The sequence below is a fragment of the Coenobita brevimanus genome, chromosome 23, assembly GCF_032717465.1.
Source record: "Coenobita brevimanus isolate Jiangsu-jjx chromosome 23, ASM3271746v2, whole genome shotgun sequence".
NCBI lineage: Eukaryota > Metazoa > Arthropoda > Malacostraca > Decapoda > Coenobitidae > Coenobita > Coenobita brevimanus.
Genome location: NC_136976.1, coordinates 48,496,762 through 48,519,825, shown reverse-complemented (window position 1 = coordinate 48,519,825; position 23,064 = coordinate 48,496,762). Strand labels below are relative to the sequence as shown.

Sequence of the window (23,064 nt, the reverse complement as noted above, 5' to 3'; positions counted from 1 at the left end):
AAGCTCTATTGTTAGTCCAACACGTTTTTGGTCCAACACGTGACCCATGCATGACAATATTACCGTGTTGGACGCGAGGGTACTGTATACATATATATATATATATATATATATATATACTGTATATATATATAATGTATATATATATATATATATATATATATATATATATATATATATACAGCACCCTCGTGTCCAACAAGCTTTTGTCCAGCACGGGGAGCAAAAAATTAGTATGATTTAATACAATTTAATTACTGTAACATGGGTGCATTAGCATAACACGCACGGAGCTCCGAGAAGTGGGCGAAATCCGCAGAGTTCGCCTTTAGCACAATCACCCCTGGTCCAACACGGTCATATTGGACGTTCCTGTGATGCTGACAGCCAATCAAAACTTCTGATCAAGTTGCCTCCCCCACCCGCTATCGTGACATGATCGTGATGTCGCCCAGTCAAAAATGCTTCTGCTCTCACATGATGTTTAAATTTCTCTCTTCCGCCACAGTGCCACTCAGTCGCTTAATTCGCATTGGAAGGTGCGTTTTTCTCGCTGCATTTTCTGCCCATGCTACTGAATTTTATCCTGCTCACGATGCCTAGGAAGCCTTCTGAGAACCCCAAGAAGCGGCGGCACCTCCCTCAGGCCACCAAGCTAGAAATCATCGAGAGGAAGAAGAAAAGGGAGAGGAAAGTGGACATCGCTAAGGCCTACGACGTGAATGAAGCCAGCGTGAGGACCATAATAAAAAACCAAGACATACGGTATATACAGGCAAACTCCGATTTACGATACCCCTAGATGCGATACCCCGGAATAGTGATGGGTGTAGAAATACCACCCAACCCCATCTGTCATAGGCCCACCCCCGGTTTTGTGATGGGTTTTATTTATATATATATTTTTTTACTGATTTTGATGATATTTTAGACTTAAATTGCCAGTAGCTGCTTTATTGGATCTTTCTTCTGTCTCATTGTTCTTATTTTACTGTCAGGAACTTCAATTAGTTTTTGAATTTCACAGGTTTTCACGCCTTGCCCACTGTAATTCACAATCTTGCCTTTTCTGTCAAACATATTTTTCATATGCATCGTCCCAAGTCTGTGCTCTCACTTGTGCTTTTTCATTTATGTTGATGGTTTCGGTCATTCAGGTGGGTCTCTCCCACCCCTGCCACTCTGCCGACCACTTCTAAGTTCACACAGGCCATATTATGGGAAAAGCCTATCCAAACATCCAGCCACCTCAAAAAACACAACCTACCAAACCACATGCTGCCATACTGCATCCCGGTAAGATGTAATGCTGTGTGTTTCAAAATGGCAGCCTACGAATGAAGATCACATGCCATATCAATCATCCACTACTCGAACCTGCGAAGTGTAAGCGAAAATGCGGTAACACATGATGTGTAGTGATTATATATGTGCATGCAATATATGTGACAAAATTTTATCATGCAGAACTGAAGAAACTGCTGTTAAAAGAAATGCCCATAAATCCTTTCTGTGTACTGTATAGCCCAAGTTCAACAGTTTGAAATATAAGAATTCTAAATAACATAATCAGACCACATCACAAACATTCACTGGAAGTATCTACATCCCTCAGCCATAAATAGCCTTTCAAAGATTTTCATCTTCTCATGGACACCACATCACAAACATTCACTGGAAGTATCTAGATCCCTCAGCCATAAATAGCCTTTCAAAGATTTTCATCTTCTCATGGACACAACCAGTTTCCTTGCAGTAAGAAAATGTCCATCATTATTGCAGTAATCAAGCCACTTAACCATAAATATTATATATTGTTTATTAGTAATCCGTCACAAATAGTTTGTGTAGTATATATTTTACTGGAAGCAAATGATTTACTTATATGTATTCATCTTTATTTGTAGATTATTGAAGCTTTGACAACAGAAAATAGAGACATGGAAAATGAAATCACCAGACTACAGCAAGAAATGATTGCACCAATTAAAAGTAAGTGGTACTTTTTTTCATTTTCTTCTTTTTTTTTTAAGCTAACTGGAAAGAAGAGGATGACTACAACTGAAGATAGTTACACATATTTTGGTTACTTTTTGTACCACCTTTCTTAGTTTTCAGGTTTTCTGAAATACATATTTCTAGATAATTGTCATGAGTTAAACTTCCTGCAGTATTTACAGTATTGATGAGATGATGGTTGCCATTCTTTCTTGCATTGGCCATCATCAAATACGTGATGTAGCTGCCTACTTTTCCATCACAAGTATCATTCTGCCTTTGTATTTGTCGTCCTCTTTTCCTATTTCTCCCCTTGTCTTCCTGTCACATTTTATTACTTCTTCCAGTTCAGGCAGCTCTGCACTGAGTGACATGCCTAATGGTTTCCTGTAACCCAGGGAACCATTTGCAATGCTGTTTGGTAACAGTATGATGGGGTGGTGTGGTGCCTTAGATTCTAAGGTGCCTGTGCTAACTGGGTGGAGGGATACAAATTCGACATCATCTATCCAGGAACCAAACTTCCACACTTTCCCCCACACCTTGTCACAGGGCGCTGTTGACCGCAAATTAATATCATTTCACCACAAGGGACAGCCCTAGAGGGGCTTTTGCTTGCTTGTGGTTGATGGGTTTGCACGGCCAGACAGACAGGTTGATCAGCAACAGAAGCAATCAGTCATTAATAATAGGAGTTAATAATAGTCTTATCATTATGGGGGTAGCTTGATTGCATCGTGTTTTATAAGTATTGCTATTTTTATCAAAGAGGTGCAACCCTTAAATTGATAAAGGCCTCAGGAGGTGTAGGAGCAGCTTTAGTTACTGATTTGATAAATTTGATCATATATGAGTGTATTGTCTCAGATGACTTGCTGAAGAGTGTGACAGTAAATATATATAAAGGGAAAGGTGATGCCCTGGAAAGAGGAAGTTGTAGAGACATAATACTTTTGGATCAGATAGTGAAGGTAATGGAGAGAGACCTCGAGTCCTAGAAGGTATGATAAGGGAAAGAGTGAATATTGATAAAATGCATTGTATAATAGCTTCAGGAAAAACATATAGAAAAGAAAAGGAAGCTGTACCTTGTTTTTGTTGATTTAGAGAAGGCCTTTGACAGAGTCCCATGGGAGGTGGTGAAGTGGACAATGAGAAAGCTTGGGATTGAGGAGTGGCTGGATGGACTGGTTATGGTTATGTATGTGAGTGCTCACACCCAGATGAAAGTGGATGGAAAATTGAGTAACAAGTTTTCTGTGAATTTTGGCATTCATCTGGGGTCAGTATTAAACCCCATATTATTTGTTATAGTGCTCTTTCACGTTACTTCAGAAATGGACTGTCATGGGAAATGTATGCTGATGACCTGGTTTGTGATTGCAGAGGATGAAAGGCAGGCGGAGCAAAGATTCTAGAAGTGAAGGGATGAAATGGGGTACAAGGGTGTGAGAGTAAATGCGGATAAAACAAAATTGATGATATCAAGGGCTGGTGTTAATACTGTCAAAGCAAAGAGAGTGTGGCCATATGCAGTTTGCCACAAGGTTGTTGCAGAAATTACTTTCTCTGTTAGCAAGCAACACTATCTTCATAGACTGCATTTTCAGCATTCTTTCTTTTTCTCTTTATCATCAGCATCATTCACCTCAAAACTTAGATTTCTCTAACCACAACATTCTATATATTAGGTGCCCAGGACTTTGTCATTACATTATTTCAGCAGGTGATGGCCAGCTAGTAACACCTGGAGTTGTTTGAAACCGTAAAGAATGTGCTTATTATTGCCTGTCTTATTTTATAATAAGAGTAGCAGGTGGTGATAGTTGTAGGTGGTGGTGACCATCATCCACTAACTTGATGTAGTGTTGCCTAATTCCATCACTTTCATCATGCTTTTTCTGTGTCTGCCCCCTTCTCTTCCTATTTCTGTCATCTTTCCTGTCTTTTTTTATTACTCTTCTTTCCTTTTCAGGTGGCAAAGCTGATGGTCTCCTGTAAGCCAGGAAACCATTTATAATGCTGAGTGGTAACCATATGATCAATCCATGCGTGTTCCCTATGTGTTAACAGTTGGGTTGGTGGAGGGTTAGTCCCCCTTCCTGTAAAACAACTAATTCAAACAGCCACCCCTTATGGGATTATGGCATCTTGCGATAGATAGATAGATAGATAGTCTAATTTAATAATTTTGCACACTTGATTCATGAAAATTCTGAGAGTAATTTGAATTAATAAGTAACAATTGATAACTAAACAAACACTTTACCCCATCCTTCTTCTCATAAATTTTCCTCTGTCCCTTTCGTTTTCGTTTTCGTTTTCGTTTTTAAAGGCTCCAACATGCTTGCATGTGTCGGCCTTGGTCACCTAATGGCGGCTCTCCACGCTGCACGATCCATTGCAGCCTCCCTGTTCAGTCCCTTAACCCTAAGGTCACACTTAATGACCTCGTCCCATGTCTTTCTCGGTCTACCCCTCACAACCCCACCCCCAATATTAACACTTCTCACCTTCCTCACCCAGTTATCATCCCCCATCCTCTCCACATGTCCAAACCACCTCAATCTACCTCTCCTCATCACAACACCAATACACTCCAGTCCCATCCTACCTCTCAACTCTTCCATTGTAAACCCAACCCCTCCAGGCCTTGGACGCAGGGACGCACTGCACATCCACCTAATCATTGTCATTTCAGTACGTCTGAGCCGGCGAATGTCTTCCTCCTTCACTGCCCAGGTCTCACTACCATACAGCATTACACTCCTAACACATGCTGCATACAAAGACCCCTTAGCACGTAGGGAGAGCCCTTTCAATGTCAGGAGAGGCAAGAGCTCCCTGAACTTCTTCCAACCACTTCTCACCCTAGCCACAGAGCTAGCTCCAGCCCCACCTCCAGCACACAACATGTCTCCCAAATAACAAAACTCTTCCACACACTCAAGAGATTCACCAGCAAGTTCAATCCTTTCACGTCTGACGATCTCCATCTGCTCACCCCGGCACGCCGTACACATAAAATCAGCATTATCTCGCAGTCTACCTCTGATACCACTACATCTCTTATGCACCCATTTATCACACACACTGCACAAGATGGAATTACTTCCCACGCCCTTGTGGCAAACTGCACATGGCCACTCTCCCTCGTCTTTGACAGTACCGCCACCAACCCTAGATATCATCACTTTTGTTTTATCTGCATTTACCCTTAAACCCTTTTGCCCCATACCATCTCTCCACTTCCTAAACCTTTCCTCCGCCTCCCTTTCATTCTCTGCAATCAACACCAAATCATCAGCATACAACAACTCCCACGGGAGTCCGTTTCTAAAGTCACGTGAAAGGGCTTCAAGTACCATGATAAACAACACGGGACTCAAGACTGACCCCTGATGCACACCAACATTCACGGAAAACTCATCACTCAAATCTCCATTCACTCTCACCTGGGTGTGAGCACCCACATACATGGCCATAACCACCCTAACCAGCAACTCCTCCAAGCCATGCTTTCTTTATATATATATATATATATATATATAACGGCCATACCATGTTGAGTACACCGCTTCCCGTCCGATCAGCAAAGTTAAGCAACGTTGGGTCTGGTTAGTACTTGGATGGGTGACCGCCTGGGAACACCAGATGCTGTTGGCATCCCTACGTGTCAAGTGGGGTTGGTGGAGGATTAGTGCCCCTCCCTGTAAAACAATTAACTCTAAGCTCTTGGTCACCCCGTTTGGGATTCATGGCGTCTGGCAATGAATATATATATATATATATATATATATATATATATATATATATATATATATATATATATATTCTCCCACCGCAGATTGACTTAGGACCTACACACAGAATTACTGTGGGAGAGTTGTCTGTCTTTGCTTTGTGTTTCCACCTCTACCAAGTGAATTTTTTGGGCAAGAAGTAACTGGCAACTCCTCTGGTGTTGGTGGGAGGTGATGAAACACTCAGCATGTCAGTGCTTGCCCAGAAGCGAGATTGGGAGTGTATGTTCCTGTCGCTCTGAGCTTGCACCTCCCTCTTTTTTCGTATGCATTACCCTTTGCCCTGTTATTTTCCTAGAGTCGAGTTGTCATGCCTGGAATATACTGCTCAAGGGATGAAATTGTCCATATCATTGCACAGAGGCAGGATAATGTTCCTATCAACATGATTTGTGAATGTACTGGACGCGCAAAGTCCATCGTCATGAAGATTCTTGCTGCAGCACGTGGCCTGCCACCTGATGTTGTATCAGAGCACAGGCATGGCAGTGGAAAGAAGAGGACGACTTCCAGAGGTACACATACACATCTGCAGAAGGAAGTAATCAAGAATCCTTGACTGACAGCAGCAGATTTGTAGAGAATGCATCCCAATTCGAACTATCCAACACCACTGGCCGAAGGAGCTGGTTTTGCCAAGCTGCACCGCAGCCAAGAAACCGCTTTTCACTGACCGCGTGAAGAAGCAGCGCATTCAGTTTGCCAAGAAGTATGCACGCTGGACATAGGATGAGTGGAGAATGAAAACATATTTCAAATGTTCCAGGTGCGTTCTGCCAAGGTTTATTGCCCTGCCTCCCGTAGTTGAAATGACCCTGCATACATGGTGCCGACTGTTAAGCACCCATAATCAGTAATGGTATGGGTGTGTTTCTCAGGTGAAATTGGAAGGGGAGGCCTCTACTTTCTTCTTAAGAACTTGATGATGACTGGTGGTTGGTACATTCAAGTTCTGAAAGATCATTTGTTAAACTTTTTTGCTATTCATGGGTGCAACTTTTCCTACACAATTCAGCTCAACATTACAAGTCAAGAAAGGTGACAAAATGGCTTCAGGATAATCGGATTGAGGTCCTTGACTGGCCTGGCAACAGTCCAGATCTAAATCTGATAGAAAAATGCTGGGCAAAGATGAAGAAAATCATGGCAGAGAAGACGACACCCAATCTGGACAACCTCAAGACTGAACTGACAAATGTTTGTTGTAAAGAAATGTCCTTAGATTACTTTAGAGATCTAAGTGATTCCATGCCAAATCGCATCCAACTGGTCCTGAAAAACAAGAGAAACATGATTTCATATTAATGAATGGCATTTCATGAACAAACATTGTGATATACTATGATTTCTGTGTCTTTTAATACTTTGTGGGGGGAGGTCCTAAGTCCATTTGTGGTAGCTGTACAGTATATATATATATATATCCATCCATCCAGCCAGCCATCCATCCATCATCCAATCCTACGTTGCCCCATGAGGAGCGTAGGAGCCCAGGGCTAGGCAGTTGGTCCTGACATTTAAGATGAGAGTGAATATATACTGTATATATGTATATATGTTTTGCCAGACGCCTTAATCCCGTAAGGGGTGGCCACAAACAAATCGCCTCCATGTCACCCTGTCCCCCGCGATTTCATTTCCCTGCTCCCAGCTCACACCCGCCTCTCTCATATACCTCTCCACTCCATCCCTCCATCTCATCCTTGGCCTCCCCCTCCATCACCCCCCCTCCACAACACTCACATACACTCTCCTTGTCAGTCTTTCACTCTCCATCCTCTCCACATGGCCAAACGACCTCAGTGTGTTTCTCCTAATGCTTCTTATCACATCCACATCACTTCCTCATTTGTCATTCTGTCTCTCCATGTGATTCCACGTGCTCCTCTCAAATAACTCATTTCCACTGCTCTCACTTTTGACTTCTGTCCCTCCAGCAAAGTCAAAGCTTCACTTCCATACATTAGAGTTGGTTTCACAATACTGATATATATATATGTGTGTGTGTGCGTGTATTATATATATGGAGCCTCTGTGGTACAGTGGTAAAGTGTGCGTTTTCGTACACTGAAGAACGAGGGTTCGCGCCCCACGGGGGTAATAAAGTTTGGGAGCGTTCTTCATGCCACGTACTGCGTTGGCGGACACAAGGGGTGCTGTGATTGAACCAGTGTCGCATACTGTAAAGTATGTTTGCAACCAGTCAGCTTGCGCGGGCCGATTACACTTGGTTCGCAGACTACACGTGCATCCAAAGCCACTCCAGCACAACAATTACACTTACAAGCACTTCTCACCCTACATACAGTCTGCCAGACAGCCTAAGCCACTTGGTAGAGATGCATTGGCTGTATTGTCCCCACTTCGGTTGGGATAGGCTGGTCCTGCAGTTGACACTCAAACGGCTGATGAGATATATAGATAGATAGATAGATTTATATATATATATATATATATATATATATATGTATACAGTAATCCCTCCACTATCTGATGTAATAGAGCCAAAGGCATGTCCGGAAAGTGGTCCTGTCCAAAAAGTGGGCCTCTGACTGCTGGAGTGGTACTTATTGACCCTAACCTAGCCTAACTTTGAAAGCCACCTAAAAAACTCCCTACCAGACATGCATAGTACTTATTTAAACCTATTTAAGACCCTGTTCACACCAATAATGGACATAAAGCATGAAATAAATGAATAGGAACCAGAGAATGAGGAATTAGAAGTGAGTATGGAAAATACTTAGGCCTATCAGTATATAGGGTACTGTACTGTACTTACAGCACGTCTATGGCCACCTCCTCTAACTCTCTAAGGCTCTGGTAGTTGTGAAAATGTTCTTGAAGCACATACAGTAATCCAGTGTTGTGCTACACTTAATTCTTTGCACTGTGAGTTATAATTGTTTAACCTGCACATTCTTCTTAACTGAACCACACCAGTTTGAACCGCCAATTTCAACCGCCACTCTGCACTCCACACTCACTCCACAGTTAATCCTTTGCACTATAAATTCTGATTTCATAACACTGCACAACACTGTAAATTCCCATGTGGTCTTGTGGCGTGGTACTGCGGTTTATTCACTGTTTATTCACAAAAAACGAGCACGTGTGGCATCGATTACGATGGACGTCTTCCCTGAAGGAAGGTTAGGCAGTAACTGGGAACAGGGTTGTCAGATCTGAACTTGGACACATTACCAAACTCCTCAATTTTCATTACCAAATTCTTAAAGGAAGCATTTATTCTTCACTAATTATATATACAAGTATAAATAAATGTAATCACTCTCCTTATAATTAACAGCACGTTGATTATTTTCACTCTATGTAGGCTAGCAGATTAATCAGAGAGAGCAGACAATCCACCATCTCCATCCTGTGTATCCTCATGCATGTGAAAAATCCATTTGGTAATGCATTATTCTGATTCATTACCAAACGAATTTTTCATTACCAAATTGGCCCACATTTGGTAATGAAAAATACCAAATGGCAACCCTGACAGGGGAGGGGGGAGGAAGGAGAGAGTGAAGGGTCCGTGGTGTAACAGCTGTTCGGTGCCGCGTGGCAATTTCAAATTACAGGTGGGAAAAAATTCAGATTTTGGGGGGATTTTTTTCATTTTTTGGCCATTTTGGGATTCCGAAGGTCCAGGCCTTCAATGTCCGGTAAGTGGGGTGTCTGGAAAGTGGGCATCCGGAAAGTACAGGGATTACTGTACTGTATATATTTTCACACCTTAATGTCTTATGATAGAGTACCTTTACACAAATAATTACATCATCATCATTATCATCATCATCATCGTCCAGACCTCCTTTCCCACCCTAGGGCAGGGTGAGGAGTAGCAATGTCCAGACAGCCCAAATTTGCCTAGTCCAATGGGCCACATTTCCATTCTCTCATCATTCAAGCCCGCTGAATCCTGGCTCTATCGGATATGCCAAAAACATTCACCATGTTCTGTAGCTTCACATAATCGTACCCAGTAGAGTCAGTCCAGACACTACCACGTTAAAAAGGGGTGCCATATCCCTGATCATGCACTTTTCCTCACAACATTCATCTAGGCAGCTCGATCTGTCAGTTCCCTAGCCTCACCGACTTCCAACCCTCTCTTCCTCACACACTTGTCCACCATATCTCTCCACCGTCTCCTTGGCCTACCTCGCCTCCTCCCTCCTTCTGATTCACTGAGATGTACCTGTTTTGCCACTGTTGTTATCCATTCTCTCCACATAACCATACCACCTCAGTACACTCTCTTTGATTCTGGTGTCCATCGACTTCCTCACTCCACATCTTTCATGAATCACATTATTTTGTATTCTGTCCACCCTATATACTCCACATACATTCCTCAGCAGTCCCCTCTCCACTGCTCTTACTCTTGACTTTTCATTTTCGTCCCACACCATAGTCTCACATCCATATGTTAAAGTTGGCACTAACACTCCTTCATGTAAGCCTCGTGTAGCTGCAACACTCAAGCCTCTGTTTTTTATCAAGGCCTTCATTGCACCAGCTACCTTTCTTCCTTGGGTCTCCCTGCTTTCCATTTCTTTTGCACATTTTCCTCTCTTTTCTATTACTGTACCCAGGTATTTGAACTCTCACCAATTCCAGCCTCTCTCCATTCACTGTAACATTGCACTGGAAGTCACCTTCTCTCTCAGTAACCATCACTTTACTCTTTTCTACATTTACTCTCAAGGCACGAAGCTCACAGACATCAGCAAAACTCTGCACTAGCCTACCAAGTTTTTGTCCGCTACTTGCAAGCAGTACTGCATCATCAGCATACAACAAATTTGAGATATTCCATCCATCACCATTCATTACCAATTGCATCCCTCTCTGCATTACTCATGTTTTTACTTCTCTCATCACCCCATCCATATATATATTGGACAACCATGGGGAAATCACATAGCCCTGTCGCACGCCCACACCGATCGTGAACCATTCACTTAGATGCCCATGTACTCTTACACATGCTTCACTACCATCATAAAAACTTGACAGCATCTAGCAGCTTACCATCTACACCGTACATGTGCAAAATTTTCCACACTCCTTCTCTGTCCACTTTGTCTTGTGCATTTTCCAGATCCATGAATGCTGTAAACATCTTATGGTCCTTCTCACAAGCCTTCTCCACCATCTGTCTTACTGCAAATATTTGATCCACACATCCTCTGCCACTCGTAAAGCCACCCTGTTCATCACTCACTAGGACTTCTGGTATCTTACTTACTTTCTTTATAGTAATTCTTTCTTATACCTTCTCTGCAACTCTCAATAAACTTATGCCATGATCATTCTTGCACTCACTTTGCTCACCTTTATTTTTTTACAGGGGTACAATCACAGCCTTTTCCACTCTGCAGGCACACTTTCACTCATTCATGTCTTTTTACATATCTCCAACAGGCACTTCATTCCACACTCTCCATTACACTTAAGCATCTCTGCATACATCTCATCAACCCCAACTGCTTTTCCAATTTTCAGCTGCTTCACAGCACTCTTCACACTGTGCGTGTGTCACGTCTCCTGGCACTGTATTCCTTCTCTGCACCCCCCCAAAACCAATCATGTGTACAGCGGCTCTGCTCTCTGTATTCCTGTTTGTCAGGCTTTCAAAATATTCTTTCCATCTGGTCCTTACATCATCCCCATGGGTTAATAATCTACCACCTACATGCTTCACACCGTCACATTTCTTTCCGGTTTCTCTTCTACATTTCCGCACCTCTTTCCAGAATAACTTCCTATTTTCAGAGTAGTTCGCATTCAGTTTTCTTCCTAGATCCTCATTTACCTCCTCCTTTTTCCTCTTCACTAGGCTTTTTACGTGCTTCTTGCTCTCAACATATTCAGTTCTTATTTCAACTGAAACCCTGTCCTGTAACCACTTCAGCCACTTCGTCCTCTTTTCCTCCACCACTCTCTTAACCTCCTCATCCCACCATGCCGTACCTTTCTTCTTTGTTGATATTCTTGCCACACCACACACTGCTTTAGCATTCCTAACTAAGCAGTCCCCATATGCATTCCACAGGCTGTCCAGATCCATTTTATTTCAGATAATTAATTCTAACTCCTCTACTTTGATCATGTAATCATCTGCCATTTCTTTGATCCTCAGTTTCTCAGCTTTCAGTCTTTCTCCCTGACTGCTCCTCTCTCTCCTGATCCACCTCACTCCTTTCAGCTTGATCTTGCATACCACAGCCATGTGATCTGACAGACCTTCACATTAATTACATTAAAAAATTACTGAGATCTGAAATAACAATGGACTACATTACAGATAGAGAAGCTTTAACTTAAATATCCCTTCCAATTTTATGGCCATTAGCATATTACAGTGGTCCCTTCCGTTTAGTGTGTTCCAAGTTAGTGATTTTCACATTTAGCGACAGGTTAGAAAAGGTACCAATCCTGCGCATTTAGCGATTGTCTTATGCATTTAGCAATGTGGGACGTGAAATGCCTTGCCCGTCCACCACCAGACCGCCATTGTTGTCACTGTTGTGAGCATCTGGCGACCTTGAGTGCTTTTTTTTTCTCTCACAGTGCCGAGCATTTGGCGTTTTTCGGCGGTGAGTAGATGTATAACCATACAGTACTGTATCTGTATAATGTATTGCTAATACACTGTGTTTCATTTTCAGCACTTAAAGTAGGAAATCTGGGGTCAAAAGGGTGACTTGGAGGATAGGGGCAGACTAACTGACATTTTTCCCATATAAAGTACACTTTGCATGTAGCGATTTCACATTTAGTGATGGTTTTGCCAGACTAATTAAATCTCTAAACACGAAGCACCACTGTATGTATGTTTAAAAAAAAATTTTTGTTGAGATCGTCCTATATCTCTTTAAGTCTGGACATAATCTTGAACAACGTGTACAGTATATCTACTAAACAGTCATATGCTGTTAGTTGTGCCACATTGTTCTCCTTCATTAGTCATCCGCAACATTTGTACATGTTCACCCATTCCACAGAGGTTATTACACGGACTTCTCAGTGGCGCTTTTAGTTCTCTCATCCTTATGTTATACGGTGGCATCACATCATATCTATCTCCTTTGAACCTAATCTTTACTCATACAGTACACCCTTACTACATCAAACTAGTTGGGGAGAAGCTTGGTTTGATAAACCTGAGTGTTCAATAAATCTGAGGATTAGCCCTCCAGATGGGAATTCAAGCACGTGATTGAAAATAAATACTGTAACTAATTTATCATATTCCAGCTCAGTAAATGAAATATATACCCATTTTTCACTAACTTGGACCATATTTCATCCTTTTGCAACATACATCACATCATTGTTGCAGTACTTCTAATATACTATAGCAGTAGCTGTGTGTCTGTGTGTGTGTGTATTTGGGGCAGCTGAAACTTCACATTGAAATCGCACCAAAATTGACACAAAAATAGCAGAAAATTTGCTGATGTGAAAAAACTTGGTCCCTTCACGATAGAAAAACTTTTACTATGTTTAATGAGCAAACAAATTTTGACCCAAAAAACGCTGTTCCCGGCTTCCGGTTGGTTGCAGTGGCCGAGTGGTCAATATCTCGGACTTGCGTGCGGACAACTTGGGTTCCATTCCCAAAGCTGCAAATAACACGATCAATTGGTTAGGTGCAAAGAATCTAAGTGACAGTGTTAGACTAGAACAGCACATAAACGTGACTCGGATTACCTGAAATGATCGCAATGCGCGCGTGAAGCACGAGGAAACAAGTGTGAAGCACAAGAAAGTGAGCACACAACGTGTGAGCCCTCCGCAGGAGCAAGTGCGAGAGGGCTTGAAGGGCCCACGAGCGCTTGTCATGGCTAGTATAGCATTACTATAATCTGTTATTCCAACTCAGCAGTCATGATGTGGAGAGGGCAGTATCAGGTCAGACTGGAGTAAAAGAAGTGGGAAAGTTGGAAACACGTGTGTAGTTGCTCCCAAACCTCTCTTTAATGTCTGGTGCAAAGGATGGCTTAATGAACAGCATGAAACTTTAATGTTTGCTGTGAAGGATGGCATAATGAACAGTTTGAAACATGCTGCCTGACCACATGTCATTTTGGTAAGGTTTGTAAGCAAGGTTAGCTGTTGTAGGTGCTACTGCTAATAGGAAAATCAATACCACCATATGACTGCAAACAATGGTAACCGTTCTGCAATACTTATACGTTTCTGTTAAAGAATATAACCCATTACAGCATATTATGCCGTGCTATGTGCATTTTGGGAAACATAGTAACAACGATCGGCTGAGTTGCCATGTTCGAAAATGAGTGAAACCACGGATCATGAAACAACACAGGAGAAATATCCCTCACAATTGTTTCATTATCACAGCCACGAATAGATCAACAGTGCAAAGCATAATAATTTAGGGCCTGCATGTTGAACTATTTTAACCCTCTCGTTACCATTCAACACAAGCTGCATCCTACTGCAAGCAAGCACTAGGGAGGCGGGTCTCGGTGCTGAAGGCCACACACTGAGAGAACCCCCCCTGTCACCACGCTATTCCTGTGCACTCGACAGTTCATTAATGATTTATCCTCACACCCATATTTATTCTTCGATAATCGTAATTTTTTTTTTGCTTTAATCCTGAATAAATGTGCTTGCTTGTGGTGTTGTAAAAACGATCAACTGGATATAAATTATCCCTTACTGTATTTATTTTTTTACCTCAATTTTTCTCATAGAATATAATTTTTATGGTAAATGTTACTGAGAGAAAGTTATTGGGAATTTATTTGTCTACACTGTTGATCAGAAATGGCCGATTTTTGGAACGCGAAAGGAAATCATCGTACGTTAGAGCAAGGTTCGTAGCCACTGATTGGGGCAGTGGGGCGACACTGGGTGTGGAGTGGATTGAGTGCTGTGGAGGGATACATGGGGACAAAAGTAGTGCTTTGGATGCAAAATCATTCTGTAACCAAAAATACAGGACCATTTCGTTCAGTGCAACCGACCTCGAATGGTAACGAGCAAGTGAAATGTGCACATATGCAGCCAGCGTCATGGTAACAAGTGGGTGAAATTTGCACCGCATCCATTAAACACGAAAGGGTTAACCATGTACCATTATTTCTCTAGACCATTTGGGTGATATCTCAGTGTCGGAAGGTATTGTGGTTTTGTGTTTCACTTTGTGAATGACACAGCTTCATAGTAGATGCAAGTCTACCAATTGTTGCCACCTCATGCAGCACATGTCAAATACAGTAACATCATCCATTATGTTAGATTGTATAGCACATTATTTTAAAGATAGTTTTGGGAGCTACACTACTGTATTGCACACAACCTGTATAGATGGCTGTACACTGCTTTCACTGCCACTCCTCTTGTAGGCTATACACCTAGTTAACTTTCACTCATCACTCCCAGTGAAGATGACTTCTTCACAGCGAAAAACACTTGGCAGTGTTGAGAGAAACGAGACGCAAATGTGATAGTCTGTACACAGCAAAAGACGCAGCTAGACTGAGGCTGATCAAGTGTCATACAATGTGTCCACAGACTCTGGTCCCACCCAATCCTACTAGAAGCATCCCCAAAATGGCTCAGCTGATTATTTGTTCCTACCAGCAGATCTCTAGGCTAGCCCAGTTGGGTCACCCCATCCATTGGCAGCGGAAGAGCCATGCAATGCACCCCATATATTGACCTTAGTTCATTATAACCAGAGAAAGTTCATTGGTCACAGAGACATTCAATAAATCTGAAATCTGTCATATTGAGGTTCAGTAAAAAGAGAGTCTACTGTATTCCTGCTAATTGTTTTTTACTCTCCTTTCATATTCCATGAAAGTGTAACATAGAACTTGCCTAGTACTATATTATGGAGTCTGTACTGTACCAGATACAGTACCTAGAATTTGCTGTCCTATAAATATTCTCCATCATTTCACATCTATGATTGGAATGTGGCAGAGGAATAGGTTTATTTGACTTTTAGAATGGAAGCATCTCTAGGAATGGTTCTCTCTGTCTGGATCTTATTAATGAATCACAGACATGAGGTGCGTTACTCCCATAGACTTTAGTATAAAGCCACATCACACCACATAATGCACAGTACCACCCTCACACCACACCACACTACATAAAACTACCCATCCACCCCACTCCACATCAAGGGCATTAACCAAAGGGACTTATAGCTGCTGCATCCATGTACATGTTTAAACTGTCCTAGTTTTTTTAAAACCATGTATTTATAATATTTCAACAAGTATATATCTTCCTTCTTACTGTATCAAGATGGAAAAGAAATTCAGCAGCACATAGCCAAACTTATTTTCTACTTAACCTTATACTGTATTATAGATCTGCCCCATCATCATGTGTGGTATATAGCATTCCAGTTCAATGGAAAGGAGATGTCAGGTGATAATGCAGCTCTTCTGTTGTTTTCTCTGTCAAAACAAAATATAGGATACAGAAGTGGTTGGGTTCCCCTCTTGTTACCTTTGATGATGACATTAAAAATTTACAGAAGTGGTTGGGTTCCCCTCTTGTTACCTTTGATAATGACATTAAAAATTTTCTTACTTGTAGTACATGTATTGTGTTTTGTGGTGCAGTTGGTGGTAAAGATGGAAAGCTGGCACGTGAACTGCGTGAGAGAATCAATCACCTGATCCTAGATAATGAAGAGCTACGGATGGCCCTTGGTAAGCTGCAGTTTGCATCTGTTCGTGATGGGGACAAGGAGGCCTTCAACACAGTCCTCAAGAACAATTACAATCTTCGCATCGCTGTCAACAAGCTCAGGTACTATCCCTGGATGTTTAATCCCATTTCATTCAAAGCCCTGATAATTTCCAGCTAACATCAAACACCCTATTTGAAAGGGGAGTTGCATATGGTCATACTGATCTGAGGTTATAGGAATGACCATCAGTGTTGAACTTTGTATCTCATAAATGTTACCACAGAGAAACTGAATTACATATTTGTTGCTTAACTTGCTAACCAAATTTGTACTTTGCTTAGGCACTTGGGACCTAACTTGAGTGATTTGAAGGTATCTGCAAATGATCTGCAAGCTGAGAATCAGGAACTTCAGATTGAAGTAGGAAAGCTCCGTTATCAGCAAGTAAGTTAATCTCTTTAGTTCATTTATTGTGGCATGAAAATTATGTATAGTGATCATATAGGTTTATACTGGAGGATTTTCTAAGAATGCACATTGATTTTAGGTTGTTATCAAGCCCATAAAGTTCTAACATTGGGAAGGTAAGGAGGAAGTTAGTGTTGAGTAACCTTGGTCTGTCTGATTGACCAAGCTCGTCAATCACAGGCAAGCAACTATCCCTGCAGGGCCGTCATATGCAGTGAGCCAGTGTTCCCTTGCAACAGACAGCATCTCAGCATAGCAAGGCATTTAGAAGAGTATGGAAGTTTGGTTCCAGAATGGCAACACATTTATGTGTTTCCACATAGTTAACAAGAGACACAATTGTAGGCTTCATGTCACCCTGTATATGGTTACCACCAAGCACTGTACTGTAAATGGCTTTCAAGGTTACATTAAACCATTAGACTTGTCACTAGTCACCCAAAGTTGAAATAAGAGTAATAGTAAAGAGTGATAGGAAGGATGGAACAGAAAGAGAGGAAGTAAGTCATACGAGGTCTGTTCAGAAAGTATCTGACCTTAGGCTCTAAAACAAATTAATATCTAACCTGTTGAGCTAGGACACTAATCCCCCTCAAAGTAGGCCCCATCTGGCTTGACACACATAGCCCAGCATTCTTTCCACTGCCAGAAACATTTTTCAATGCCGATTTTCAGCATCTCTTGCAGGTTCTTCGTCACAAACACTGGTCATAATGTCTTCTCTCATCTCAAATTAGGAACACTTCAATGAAGTGTTGAGCTTGGAGAATGACTAAAGTTGCACTGAGCCATGTCTGGTGATTAGGGAGCCTGCTGACCAGCAGGATGTTGTGCTTGGCCAAAAATTTCTGAATCAGTTGAGAAGAATGGGCAGGGGCATTGTCATGGTGCAGCTTCCACCTTGCTGCTTTCTAAAGGTCTAGTCACTTCTGCCGAACTGCATCACAAAGATGACGAATAACATTGAGGTAGTAATGTTTGTTGACAGTGTGACCTCCTGGTGCATATTCATGATGCCCAACACCATGGTAGTCGGAAAAAACTGTCAGCATGCATGTGCATTTCACCTTGCTGCAGACCTGTAGTGCTTTTTGTTGCAGAGGCGACCCTGTATGCGTCCACTTGAATGACTGTGCTTTGTTTTCTGGGTTGTACCTGTACACCCAAGTCTCGTCTCAGTGATAACAGTCTTCAGAAAGATTGGATTGCAATTTGTACACTCTAACGTGCCTTGAGTAACATTTATCCAAGAGAAGAAATCAAGACAAATGTGATGAAGCACCTGCAAGAGATACAAAAAACCTACTTTGAAAAATGTTTCAGGCAGCAGAAAGAATGCTGGGCTACATGTGTCAAGTCAGAAGGGGTCTACTGTGAGGGGGATTAGTGTCCTAGCTCAACTGGTTAGCTTTTTATTTTTTTAGAGCCTAAGGTCAGATACTTTCTGGACAGACCTCACTGAATGATAAAACGAAGAAAGAAGTACACAGCACTATCTCAAGTGAGTGGATGGTGGTTGCCATCACCTACCACTTGAGGGGAAGTAAATCTTTCAGGGGGTAGTGGGATCCTCAGCTGCACCACTTCCTACTGTTTGAGTCTCCTTCATGACATGCAGGGAATACGTGAGTGGTATTCATTCTTTGCCATCCTTGGGGATATGTGCTGTAAGCAGATGGTAGAGGTTGAAGACGTATAAGTGGATACAGGGGTGTTCTTAGAGTATTTGGCACCTAGGATGGACCTATCCACTGGCACTCCCTGCCTCCCAGAGATGAATAATACAGAAATGAAAATTCATCGTAATAATTTTATGGTAGTTTCAGAATTTCAGGTTTAATGAGAATTAAGCAGCATAGAATCATTTACTTTCAGTATAGTTGCTGATAGAAATACTGAAAACCATGAAGCAGTGAAATGGAAATGTTACCATTCAGCTAAATGGCACCTTCCTATGGCTGTCACCCAGCACAGACCCGCCCCTCCCTGCCCCCCACCCTGCCTGGGTGGATAATGTGTTAGTGTAGGATTGAACTTTGACTCTGGGGCTGAGAGTCTTGCCTAGAAGTGGTGATTGTGTCAATATCATCATCATCCAGACCTCCTTTTCCCAATCTAGGGCAGGGTGAGGAGTAACAATGTCCATACGGCCCAGGTTTGCCCAGTCCAGTGTGCCACACTTCCATTCATTCATCATTCAAGCCCCTGGAATCCTGGCGCTATCTGATACGCCAAAAACTTTTACCATGTTCTGTAGCTTCACATAAACATATCCGACAGGGTCAGTCCTAACGCTGTCATGTTAAAAAGGATGACAAATCCCTAATCATGTGCTTCTTCTCACAACAGTCATCCAACCAGCTCAGTCTCTTATGAGTCCCCTAGCCTCACCGACTTCTAAACGTCTCTTCCTCACACACTCTTCCACTGCATCCCTCCACCTTCTCCTTGGCCATTCTCGCATCCTCCCTCCTTCAAATTCGTTCAGATATACCTTTTTCACCACTCATTTTATCCATTCTCTCCACATGACCATATCATCTCAGTACACTCTCTTCAGTTCTGGTGTCCACAGACTTACTCACTTTGCATCTTTCACGAATCACATTATTTTGTTTCCCATCCACTCTCTGTGCTCCACATACATTCCTCAGCAGTCCCATCACCACTGCTGTCACTCCTGACTTCATTTTAATGCCACCTCATAGTCTCGCATCCATATGTTAAAGTTGGCACTAACCCTCCTTCATGTAAGTCTCTCCCAGCTGCAACATTCAAGCCTTTGTTTCTTATCAAGGCCGTCATAGTGCCAGCATGTTTCCTTCCTTTTGTCGCTCTGCTTTCCACTTCTTTTGCACATTTTCCTCTCTTTTCTGTCAATGTGCCCAGGTATTTGAAATTCACAAATTCCAGTCTCTCTCCCTTCACTGTAACATCACACTGGGAGTCACCGTCTCTGGTGATTACCATCGCTTTACACTTTTCTACATTTCCACTTAAGGCATGATCCTCACAGATATCAGAAAAACTGTGCACTAGTCTACCAAGTTCTTGTCCAGTATTTGCAGTTACCAATGCATCATCAGCAACCAACATTTATGAGATATTCTATCCATCATCATTGATTAAGGTGAAAGTCAAGGTTCAAATGAAGTGGAGGAGGAGAAGGGAAGAACAGGAGGAAGTAGTCCATACAAGGAGGGTAGGAAGGTTGCAAGAGCATGGAAAAAAAGGCAAAATATAAGAGAGAAGTGGAGGAGCGATTGGGTAAATATGATTTGGAGCAAACAGGGGATGCAAAAGTTGTGTGCAAGATATTCATGGAAGAAATCTGTGCAGCATGTGAACTGGTGTGTGAGGTAAAGAGAAGGCGAAAGGGAGCGCAAGGAGCAGCATTGTGGAAATAAGAGGTGAGACAGGCTGTGGTGCAAAAGAAGAAAGCATATAGTGAGTGGACGAGAATCAGGGATGTAGAGGAAGTTGAGAGACAGAGAGAGTTACTGTATATGTAGAGAGAATGAGAGAGGTGAAAAGATTAGTGAGAGTGAGTAAGAAGAGAGTGGATGAGGAATTTGGAAGGAATTTGAGTGTAAAGTGGAGGGAATGTAAGAAAATGTTCTGAAGAGAGGTAAAGATAGTTAGGGTGATAAAGAAGTAAGTTGGGAAGTGAAAGATAAAAATGGTATATTGCTGTTGGAGAAGGGAGAAAAAGTGAGCAGATGGAGAGAACAATTTAAGGAACTGTTGAAGATAGAGAATTAAACTAATGCGAGTATAAGTGGCTGGGGAATGGCTGGGAGGAGGAGGGCATTGAGAAGAAAGGAAGGAATCAGTAGGATGGAAGTAGTGGAAGCAATGAAGAAAATCAAAATGGGGAAAGCCCAAGGAATTGATGGGGTGTGTGGTGAAATGCTGAAGCATGGGGTAGAGATAGTAGTAGAATGAATATGGAAGATGTGCAGATTGGCCTGGGAGCAAGGTAAAGTCCCGGAGGATTAGAAGTCAGGTATAATTATTCCCCTGTACAGTGGAGAAGGGGAAAAAGAAGTGTGTGGTAATCATAGGGGCATTTGTTTTCTTAGTGTAATAGGAAAAGTATATGGTAGGATACATATTGACCGAGTTAGAGAAATAACAGTGGAAAAAGGCTGTGATTGTGCCCTTGTGCAAAAATAAAGGTGAGTGCAAGAACTGTCATGACAAAAGTTTATTGGGTGTTGTAGGGAAGGTATATGGAAGAATTATTATTGAGAAAGTAAGAGAGATATCAGAAGTCCTATTGAGTCATGAACAGGGTGGATTTAGGCATGGCAGAGGATATGTGTTTCATATATTTACAGTAAGACAGATGGTGGAGAAGGCTTGTGAGAAGGACAATAAGGTGTTTATGGCATTTATGAATCTGGAAAAAGCATATGAGAAAGTAGACAGAGAAGGATTGTGGAAGGTTTTGCACATGTACGATATAGATTGTAAGCTGCAGGGTTCCGTCAAGACTTTTTATGAGGGTAGTGAAGCATGTGTAAGGGTAAATGGGCAGTTACACAGAGAGTAGGCCAGCATGCTCTCCAACACAAATTTCTCTAACTATCTACACCAAACTCCATGCACAGTACACACTACACTTCCTTTTCCAAAATTCAAAAAAGAATCATGGCGTTTCATCACCCAGCCTCGGAGTCCCCGGGAGGGGGACCATAAATGCCCCCACCTTCCACCCCTCTCCCGGTGACGACTCGAGGTGCCTGGAACCACTGTCTGACTCTCTTCTTCTTCATTTCTGCAACATTCTCAGCCTTTCCTCTAACTTTCTCTCTGTTGAGCACCACCTCTCCTCCTCTAAACCTCACCTTCTTTTTCTAACTGAGACTCAGCCGTCTGAGGCAACTGACAGCAAACCTTTTTCTGTATCCTCCTATTTTCTCAGTACTCATTTCAAAGCCAAAAGTGGCTGTTGTGTATATATACACAATAACTTATCTTGCTCTCGTGTTCCTGAACTCGATTCTTCTGAATTCTCTACACTCTGGCTTCAGCTTTCCTGTCATTCTCTGACTAAATATGTCTGTGCTGTTTACTTATCCCCTAATTCTACTGACTATCAAAAATTCTTCGACTATCTTACTTCTACGATGGAACACATTCTATCCATTTCTCCTGTCTCTGAAATCTCCATTCTAGGAGATTTCAATGTTCACCACCACCTTTGGTTCTCCTCTTCTTTCACTGATCCACCTGGTGAACAAGCCTAAATCTTTTCTATCCTTAATGACCTAGAGCAGCTTGTACAGCACCCTACCCGTATCCCAGACCACCTTGGAGAGAGCTCCAACATACTTGACCTCTTCCTTACAATTAATCCTTCTGCTTACACTGTTAATCTTTTGTCTCCATTGGGCTCCTCCGATCACAACCTTATCACCTTAACCTGTCCTATCACTCCGGTATGGCCTGTGGACTCTCCAGGGAAACGTCGTCTGTGGCATTTTGGAGCTGCGGATTGGGAGGCCCTCAGGCAGTACTTCTTTCATTTTCCATGGAATGATTATTGCTTCCATGGCCAGGAGCCATCTGAGTGTGCCTTGCGCATTACAGAGGTTATTCTCTCGGGCATGGAAGCATACATTCCTTTCTCATATCCGTTGACTAGCGCAAGAAAGCCTTGGTTTAATCACGCTTGTTCTCATGCTGTCCACAACAAGGAGAGGGCCTACAAAAGGTACCGGAGCCAACCCACCCCTGAATCACATTATCTTTACGTTTCTGCCCGGAATCGTGCTAAGTCTGTTCTTCCCTCTGCTAAAAACAATTTCATCCGTACTAAATGCTCTCAACTCTCCAACTCGAATTTTTCCCGCTCCTTCTGGCACCTTGCCAAAAACCTTTCTAACAACTTTATCTCATCATCCTTCCCTCCTCTTTTCTACTCTGATGGTTCTGTAGCTATTTCTTCTACTGATAAAGCAGATCTCTTCGCACAGACTTTCTCCTCCAATTCCACCTTAGACTATTCCAGTGCTGTTCCTCCATCACTTCCCCCCTCTGACTTCCTCATGGCTGACATTAAAATTTCGTCAGCTGATGTATTTT

At 42.2% G+C, this 23,064-nt stretch overlaps 1 protein-coding gene and 1 non-coding gene across 3 annotated transcripts in view; both read left to right on the top strand.

Moving 5' to 3' along the window:
• The window catches only part of LOC145392960 (uncharacterized), a 133,775-nt gene that overhangs the window by 58,279 nt on the left and 52,432 nt on the right, over window positions 1–23,064 (top strand). For both annotated transcript variants that reach the window (XM_080267256.1, XM_080267255.1), the window contains exons 8-10: window positions 1,908–1,992; window positions 16,436–16,625; window positions 16,848–16,950. In XM_080267256.1, coding sequence (XP_080123382.1) covers window positions 1,908–1,992; window positions 16,436–16,625; window positions 16,848–16,950 — 378 coding nt within the window. The remainder of the gene's footprint in view (window positions 1–1,907; window positions 1,993–16,435; window positions 16,626–16,847; window positions 16,951–23,064) is intronic.
• LOC145393100 (5S ribosomal RNA) lies at window positions 5,546–5,664 on the top strand. The gene has a single exon (XR_013896118.1). It is a non-coding gene; the product is annotated as a 5S ribosomal RNA (ribosomal RNA).